At 40.8% G+C, this 9,636-nt stretch overlaps 1 protein-coding gene across 1 annotated transcript; it reads right to left on the bottom strand.

Annotated features, from left to right (window-relative positions):
- Positions 1 to 577: 577 nt before the first annotated feature.
- LOC131255080 (probable LRR receptor-like serine/threonine-protein kinase At3g47570) lies at positions 578 to 3,467 on the bottom strand. The gene is made up of 2 exons (XM_058255777.1): positions 2,747 to 3,467; positions 578 to 1,348 (listed from the first exon to the last, which is right to left on the bottom strand). Exons 1-2 carry the CDS (start codon positions 3,465 to 3,467, stop codon positions 732 to 734), a joined length of 1,338 nt encoding a protein of 445 aa, XP_058111760.1. The 3' UTR covers positions 578 to 731.
- Between the last annotated feature and the right edge of the window lie 6,169 nt (positions 3,468 to 9,636).

Genomic DNA, 9,636 nt, shown 5'->3' with positions numbered 1-9,636 from the left:
TTTTTTTTCTTAACAATGTGTTACTTGGTGTAGAATATCCATCTTGCAAAAGGTGGGTGCACCTGACTTGGGACAAAAACTAGGATGGTCCATTCATTCAGAAGCCTGAACCATCAAAATTAATGACCATTCGAATTGTCTAACTAAATAAGATCATGGCTCACCTAATATCTTATTTGGTCCAATTTTATTCACCTAAGTGATATTTTTGTTAGAGCCATTGTTTGCATGGCTCAGGTTTCTATACAATTGATACATTTACAAGTAGAAAGCTCATTGGTGGGAAAGAAAGCACTGACTGTGAAAGTTCACATACAATGTGGCACATGAACATTTCTCCTCTAAATAAGTATGAACTAATTTACTTATTATCTATGCTAATTAAAGCCTTATCTGTTTCCTACTAATTTAAAATTAGAATTTTGCTACCCCAAGCACTAAACCGTGCTAACATATATGCACATTTTTTGACATGTGACAGGTCCTCTTAAGAAAGTCTGCAAAAGTCAGGCAATCCACTCATCATGCAGGCTAGATATGTGCCTTGAATAAGTTTTTTTTTTTTTTTGTTAGCTGTCACTATGAGTGGAACAACCTCACATTTGCAAATGGTTATCTTCATGGTAGGGGCCACAACATCAATTTACGACATCGTTAGATATCATGTGGCACCCAAGTCTGGCATAAGGTTTGTGTGTGCTAGAAAACTACTTGAAAAAAAATTTACAACTTCACAGGAGATACTTAAGAAAATAAAATAAAAGAAAATAGATGAAACAGTTACCTAGGGCGATGTATCCAGTAGATCCCTTCATGCCAACTGAGCTGGTTTGACGAACGTCAGATAGGAACCTCGCTAACCCGAAGTCACCCACATGAGCAATCATGTCATCATCGAGGAGAATGTTATCCGGCTTTAAATCACGATGAATGATCGGTGTTTGGCAATGGTGATGTAGATAATCCAGTGCATTAGCCACATCAATAGCTATATTTAGCCTTTGAATAAAGTTTAAATTCCTCCCCAACTGATCATGCCCATCTCTGTGCAGCCACTTGCTTAGACTTCCATTGGGCATGTACTCAAAAACTAAAGCCATGAATTCATTGCCCTTATAATCAATGCTTGAGCAACAAGTTAAGATTTTAATAAGATTCCGATGCCTAACATTTCTCAAGGCTTCACATTCGGCCATAAAGCTCCTTGTAGCTCCTTGCTGCTGAAGGTTGAGGACTTTCACTGCAATAATAATTCCATCTCGATCAAGGTTTCCTTTATATACAGAACCGAAGCTTCCACCGCCAATCAAATTTGCAGAAGAGAAGCCATCTGTCGCTTTATAGAGCTCTGCATATGACACGTTCATGAAAGAATCCTCCATAGAAGGCGTATCGAAGGGTTTCCTTTTCGACTTTCTTACCCAATAAAGAGTAGTAAAGGAACATGAAACTGAAATAAGACACATGACAACACTAATTATCGAGATTTTCACTTTTGAAGCAAGAGATATCCCCCCTTTCTTGGAAGCTTGGCGAGAGCATGCTGGCAATTGCAATTCTTGAATACCCCCACAAAGCTTAGTATTTCCGAGTACTGAAATTTGACTGGCATTTCCAAAGACCCCTTGTTTAGGTAATTCACCCTCGAAATTGTTGAAAGATAAATTTAGATACTGCAATGCAGAAAGGTTCTCCAGGTATTGTGGAATCTTTCCAGACAAGATGTTACATGACAGATCCAGGGATTGAAGGCCTCTTAGAGTACTAAATGCTGAAGGAATTGATCCCTGAAAGAAGTTCCCATCCAACCAGAGATACTCCAGGCTAAGCCAATTGCCTAGCAAGCTTGGAATTTCTCCCGACAAATTGTTATTAGCAACATTCAGTGTCTGGAGACTTTGCAAGTTGCCGGTTTCCACTGGCAGATTACCGGTAAAAAAGTTGTTTTCAACATGGAGTTGAATTAAAGAGGTAAAGCTGAAAAGCAGTTTGGGTAAGCTACCACTAAGATTATTATTTTGGAGGTATATGAACTGCATGTATGTACAATTTCCGAGGCTTGAAGGTATGCTCCCTATTAGATTATTTTCGTATAAAACGAGTTTATACAGTCGGGAGACGTTGCCCAAAGAAGATGGAATTTGCCCTGATAATTCATTTCTTTGCAAGTAAAGTTCCTCCACCTTGTTAAGCTTCCCAACACCAATAGGAATATTACCTGTTAGAAAGTTCTGTCCCATTATCAGTGCTGTTAGTCCAACAAGATTCTGAATCCCAGATGGGATGTTTCCGAATATCCTGTTACCTCCAATATTCAGCCGTGTCAGTTGGGTCGAAAGATTAGCCATGGAATCAGGCAACACACCACTGAGACGGTTATTGGCTATTGACAGTTTTCGTAAGCTACTGCAATTGGTCAAAGAATCAAGAAAATTCAAGTCATGAGCTTTCCCAAGTCCGAGCTGATTGCCGCCTAGATGTAGCCAGTTGAGATCCTTGAGTCTTCCAAAATTCATAGGCACGGAGCCACTAATTCTGTTACCACCAAGGAGAATAACTACAAGTCCTGAAGCATTGGATAATGAAACTGGTATGGATCCTGTGAATTGATTTAGTCCGGCGTAAAGCTCTCGGAGATTAGGAAGAGTGAGGCCTAAGTTTGGTGGAAGATTTCCATGCAATTTGTTCCCTCCCACGGCCAAACTGTTAATAGAGGAGATATTGTATAGTTGGGGTGGAATCGTACCTGACAGTTCATTTAAACCAATGGTAAGAGTACTTAACCTCACCAACCGACCAAGGTCTTCTGGGATGCTGCCCTCCAGACTATTTCTTGAGAGAACAAGGACAGTGAGAGATGAAAGGTTTCCAAGTGGAGGCGGGATGATTCCTGTAAGACTGTTGTGAGAAAGGAGCAAAGAGGTGAGCTTCAATAGAGATCCAAGCTCAGCTGGAATCCTCCCAGTGAGCTGGTTCCGGATGAGAACAAGGATTTCGAGTTCTGAACAGTGGGTCAGATTTGCTGGTATTTCTCCGGTGAATTTGTTGCTGGACAGATTAAGATGCCGCAAGCGGAACAACTGGCTGATCTCTTCAGGAATCATCCCGTGGAAGCTGTTGTCTGCAAGATCGATTATCCTGAGGAAGGTGAGGTTTGCAATGTAGGGAGATATGGGGCCCACCAAGCTCTGGCCACTGACGTTCAAAGCGGTAACTCTTTGAGGAAGTTGGCGACCGCATGTGACCCCCTTCCACTGGCAGAAGTGGAGAGTATGGTTCCACGAGCTCAAAGATTGGAGAGGATCGTCGGTTATCAGATGTTTGAAGTTGATCAAAGCAAGACGATCGGTTTCATAGGAGACGTTAGAGGCAGATCCCAACGACCATGATACGTCCATGGAAGAGAGAAGGATGGTGCAGAGGAGAAATGACCAAATTGCAGGTAGGCTCGTCGGTGGGAGCTCCATTCTTTAGTCTGTGAATGCTGGAAAGCCAAAGTGATCGCAGACAAATATGGAGTGGATTCTCCTTTATTCACAGTGAAGGGCGGGGACGCGGATTAAATACTAACAAGGTCAGTAGCGAAATAGCTACGGGAGGAAACGGATTGGCTGCTCCCCCTGACACCAGCCAATGGCTGGTGGTCGGTGCTATGTGGGACCCACCATAATGTGTGTGTTTCATCCATGCTGTCCATCTATTTTAACAGATCATTTTACGTTACGAGACCAAAAATGAGGTATATCCCAATCTCTGTGGACCCACCATGATGCGTGTGTTGTATACGAACCGCTACTGAAGTGACGTCACCCAGCTATGTGGAACCACCATGATGCGTGAGTTGTATCCCAACCGCTACTGAAGTGACGTCACCCAGCTCTGTGGACCCACCATGATGCGTGTGTTGTATCCATACCATCCATCCACTTGGAGAGATCGTTTTATGCATGAGAAAAAGAATGAAACAGATATAAAGTTCAAATGGACCCCACCATAGAAAACAGTGGAGACAGTGACATCCACCGTTCAAAACTTCTTAGGGGCCACAGAAGTTTCCAATCAAGCTGATAATTTTCACCTCTTTGTTCGGTTCGAATCGGGTTGGACCTATTGCTTGTTAGGGTGCTTGACCTGGCCTGCCGCCAGAAGGTTGGCATATTTTCCCATAATAATCTTTACAGAGCTGCAGGCACGAATATCAATCCTAATACAAAACTTCTATCACGCTAGTGGTTCAATCGCCAATGTTTCATGTGGTCTGGTCAATCTGAATTTTGAATCTACTGATTTTTTAAACTTTCAGTTAATTGTGGCCTTTTTGTCCAAACATCTCTTTGAGCCCCACGTAGCCCTGGCCACACAGATATCCCTATGCCCGGGTCACACCTAATTGGCTTCCCACTGGGACTTTGATGCGACCCCTCTAACACCTCACCAGTATTGGAAATATTTGGTGGCCTCACCCTGATGTGTGTTTTATCCATGGTTTTCATTCGTTTTTCCCGGCTCATTTTAAGAGATGAGCCCAAAATTAGGTGAATTACCCACCATTAAAAACTTCCTAAGGACCACAACAATATCTATTTGCCATTTAACCTACTGAGTAGGTCACAAAGACCTAGATGAAGGGGAAAAATATCAGTTTATTTCAAAAAATTTGTATCCTCGAAGGAGTTTTTAATGGTGAGCATTCAATCATCACTTGTTGTCTAACATCTCAAATCTATAGATAGAATAGGAGTTCGATTGATCGGTTACCTTGCTCAATCAATCTAGTGAACCTCGAATTATACAGATTTGTCTCTGAATAATTTTAGATAATCTCGATCTATCAAACTCTCCGCTCAATCGATTGATAAAATTTGAAAATTTGAAAATTACTTATAAACTCTATAAATAGTTTTGAGCATGTTCGATCGCTCGAATATGGGTGCTCGATTGATTGATGCATAGATCGATGGCGTGTGCAATTTTGAATAATTATGAAAATTATTTCCTATTCCGGGCATGACACATATCTGCACATTGTATTTATGTTGAGATTTATTAATGCACATCTAGTATTTTCTTCTCCTTGTTTATTGACTACTAAACACTAAAATCACAATATTGATGCGTATAGCACACTTGAGAAGTAGAAGAGTGTGTATGGATCCTGCATGAATTATGATTGGCCAATCTTACTTTTAGACCATTTCATCTTCCTAAAAAGATTAAGTGGGCCATCTAAAATTCATCTCAGTCATAGTTGGTGCACTGTCCATGTCTTTGGCACTTGTAAATTTTAGTTTCGCCTACCAGGATCAAATATAGAAGGAAAGCTATTGTTTTACTAAGCCATATATGGTTTTAGCGAAAGTGCTTCTTGATTAAGGGAAGTGAATTAGTAGATGCATACACCATGATCATCGGCCAACCATTCCTAGTCATCAGCTCCTTCTTCAATGTCTTGTTCTTCTTTATCAAACTCAGGGCTTTCTGCCACTGCATCACCTTTAGTACCATCTTCGTTAATGGTCAACTGGGCTTCGAGACATTGAGGGTAGGTGTTTGACAAGTGGCCTTGTTGGCCACATTAATAACAAGTGTTCACCCTTGACCGACCATAAGGATTTAGAATCCTACTGGGACCTATCGTTGTGGGTGCCATACGTTGAGGCCTATATGGACCGCTCTTCGTGTCATGGTTTGTAGTTGTAGGATATTGAGGACGTCCTCCTATTGGTTTCTTTCCTCGTGCCAATTCTGAATCCTATGTGGGACCCCTCATGAGGGGCCTAGTCAAAGGATAAGATCGAGTAGGGACTCTTGTAAGAAGTGTTTCTTCCCTACTTGCCAACTGAACCGCTTCATCTACAGTCTTGATCAGGTGCATCTGAACTCAATCCTGAATTGTCAATCATAACCCACTTATAAACCGTGCTACCTTATGTGATTCGGTTTCTGACAAGCTATTGCCAACCAATGGAATTCTTTAATCTATAATGGTTCGATTCTCATCTTGGTAATTTTGGTATTGCTAGAACAATACCTGCTCGTAATTACTAGGGAGGAATAGTGATCGAAGAAGGATTCTCTTTCGTGGCCATGGTCGAATGGGTGCATTGTTTTATCAGGCACGTGTGAGTTGTAATTGCTCCTACATGTAGAAGCAACATACTTTAATTTGAATATTACTAATTTCACCTTTTTATGTTCTAGTACATCCATGTAATTAAAATATTGTTCTACTTCAGCTAAACAGTCGAGAAAATCTTCTATACACAATAAGCCATTAAAACAGAGAAGTTTGGCCTTACCTCAATAGTCATTTTCAGCATGTTCTAGCTCATTGCCTCCATGGATTGGTCATTAGGCAAAGCCACTATCGATGTCCTCATCATTGGAGCTCGACTCATCTGGGGTAGCCTTACGATTCACCTCTGGAAGTGCCCTGTGGAAATCGAGGTTATGCCGTACAATGACCATTGGTGGCTAAGCATTGCCTTGGGCTCAGGGCGGAATTAACGTATCCGTGAGACGGTTAAGAGTTGCATGTAGTTCTTGCATGGTCAGCTGACTCTCCTGGTGGAAAGCTACTATTCTTTCCAAAAGATAACAAATCTCTTAATCACTGTCCACAGAATTTTGGTCTATTGCATCATTATTTACCATCAGCCTGAGTAGAATCATCGCTCTAATACCAATTAACACAGGGATGGACATGATGAGGTCAATCACCATCTTCCTCAAGGGATAATTACTCCGAATCCATGGAACTTCTCTGAACTCCTCACAAAGATATCTCGAATCCACAAGGCAAAATAAGAAAATATAAATAAATTCTAATACATTCAAAAATAAATTAATTGATGATAAAAATGAATTATAATAATTTCAATAGTGATATCAAATCTATGAAAAAGTTTCAGAATCAAACTCCTACTTAAACTCTCTAAAAATGTGACTTACTATAAATAGTAAACTTACTATTTATAGATGGTCATGATTTCTAATAGACTTTATGCTTTTGGCCAAAAATAGTAAATGTCCAATTTGGCCTAACCACGTTATTCTCTTAATTTTTCTAAGTCCTTTTCATGTTGGGCACAATTCCTAAAACTCATAGGACTAAGAGTTATGATTGAATTAAAACTTACTATAAATAGTAAAAATGAAAATAAAATAGACTTTCGACTATCGATATGATGGAATCTCGCAAATCCGACATGGGTAACCTGGTGTAGCAGGGTTGTTTGTCTAAAGTATCTTCTCCTACCCCAAAATCATAAATTATATATTGAATAATTCATTATGCTTTATGAGATACACCTACTTTAGGGTTCTGACGGCCCCAAACACTTCCGCCTCCGATCAGGCCTTCTCTGGTCCATCTTTTTTATGAAAGTTACCGTGACCCGCTCTACATCAGATATCCATGTTAGGGTAGATCAGAGGAATTCTAAAGATGATCTTACCAGGAATCCATGTTTGTGACAGTGGAAATCTTTAACATAATTAACTTGCAAGAATTTTAGCCTCTTATTACTAGACAATGTACCAGAACTATACTTCCATAAAATTCCACAAATCATTAAGATTTTGGCACTTTATATGTGTTTCTTAGTGGACCATCATCACAAGAACAATAAGGGGTTATTGCATAGCCCCGCTTCAATAACGGGGCATTTGTATATTCTCACATAACAAAAGGCATGTTTTCAATCAGAACATTCTTGATTTACAACTATGTCAAGTGAAGATTAACTCTGGTACAAGTATTATAGGACTTTATTTGAACCTAATCTATTGACAACCTTATAAGTGTTAGGGGGACCACAGAAGCATATAGAGATGAATCTAGGATAGCAATCTAAAAGCACCAAGAAAATATAAAGAGAACACAATGATTTAACGTGAAAAAACCCTTTCGGGAAAAAACCACGGCAAGAAGCGACAAATGATCACTATGAAAGCAGAAATTACAAAGAGAAATAGCTTACCCGATTCGAACAACCTCGAATCTCACCCTTGTTACACCCTTTAAAACCCTAAGATGATTTGGAAACCCTTAGAATATCTCTCAATCCAATTTACACCCATATATATAGCCTTGGAAAGAATCTCAAACGAAATCAGAAACAAATCCCGCTAATAGGCAGTTGTGTGTAAATCTGCACTGACTAGTTCGATGGCATCAAACCCACTTCGATGTCATCAAAACTTATCCTTCGATGGCATCGAAGCCTGGTCAATGGCATCGAACTATTGTGGAGTAACGCGTTGATTAGCGAAGATTGATTGACAATGAAGATTACAAGCTATTATTGACCCATTATACAAGCATAAGTGGATGATTCCTAGAATTAAGGTCTTCCTTAAGGTCCAACACACAGGCTCAGATGGAAGGGGATTATAACTATAACTAAGTGACTAAACTACTCCTAAAAACTAATGCTGAAAGTACCTTAATACTTGTGAATTGATTGAGTTTTTGTTGTTGTGTGTCATACCCCAAACCCGGAAACCGGGCTCACAAAATTTTCGATCGCCGAATCCAATGTCATTAGCCTTCGTAGTACCCCATTCTCGGTTCCCAGTGCGCATGCGCCAAATTCCGATCCTGGGATCCTACAAAGAGTATTTTCCAACGTACATTTAACTCATAATAAGCATAACCACAAGTTTACCCAAATTACAAAGGTAACATCATCATCACATATCCACTAATATAATTGTTATAGGAAGATCCGAGCTCCCGAAGATCTAAGGGACGACATCATCAAATGTGAACTTCCGACGTGATACACAGATTCATTCAGAGTCATAGCAGCACCCCTACTTTGAGGCACCAAGTCAATACAGGCCAGTTTTCAGTTCGGATTAGAGATACAAACGAAAGGAAGTATCAGGTAAGGCTCAGGAACAACCCTAAGTTGGTCGAGCCAATCTACTGTCCTCGTCCTCATCTTCATCTGAAGGAGGTTAGCAGAACAGAGGTCTCGTCTTCGTCCTAGCCAAGCCGAGGTCCCATCCTCATCCTCATCTTCATCTCCGTCCAAAGAAGGATGCCTCGGGCTCGACTCGGGGTGGAATGAGGGTGTCTCTTACGCCAAACTAGGAAACTACCTTAAGAGGAAATAACCGTCTTGTCCGCAGATACGCACGATATGTTACATGATCTTCGAATTACGAGCCATATCTCCACGATCAAAGAATCCCGCTGATTGAACGAATCGTGCCGATATTAATGGACTCAGACTTTCTGACAATCAGGTATAAATACGATGAAACCCCACTGTTACAGGTATGAAAGATCTTACACTCTCCCTCTGCCTTTCAACTTAGACCTCGATTCCCTTGACCTGACTTAGGCATCGAAGGGTCCCCCAGTTTAGCCAAGGTCTCCTTTGCTCATCCCTTGTGCAGGACCAAGGTCCACCCGAGGAGCATTGCACGGAGTGGAGGGTGATCCAGATTTTTTCATCAACATTTTTAGCGTCGTCTATGGGAAACTGATACAAAAGGTCAGGTTCCCATTCTCGAGCATAATGGCTAGAGGAAATAAGAAAATAGTGGTTGCGGAACCAGAACCAAATGAACAGATTCGCTCCTCCTCACTACTTCATGTCGAATCAGCCTCGGGGCCTTCCCAGT

This window comes from Magnolia sinica, chromosome 9 (assembly GCF_029962835.1).
Source record: "Magnolia sinica isolate HGM2019 chromosome 9, MsV1, whole genome shotgun sequence".
Taxonomy (NCBI): domain Eukaryota; kingdom Viridiplantae; phylum Streptophyta; class Magnoliopsida; order Magnoliales; family Magnoliaceae; genus Magnolia; species Magnolia sinica.
Note: the sequence above shows the minus strand (reverse complement) of the source record. Positions and strands in the feature narration are given on the sequence as shown.

Coding starts and splice junctions, on each gene's coding strand:
- LOC131255080 (XM_058255777.1), bottom strand. CDS start 3,467: ATGGAGCTCCCACCGACGAGCCTACCTGCAATTTGGTCATTTCTCCTC. Junction 1,349..2,746: donor TGGTTTAAATGAACTGTCAG/GTACGATTCCAC, acceptor TGTCATATGCAG/AGCTCTATAAAGCGACAGAT.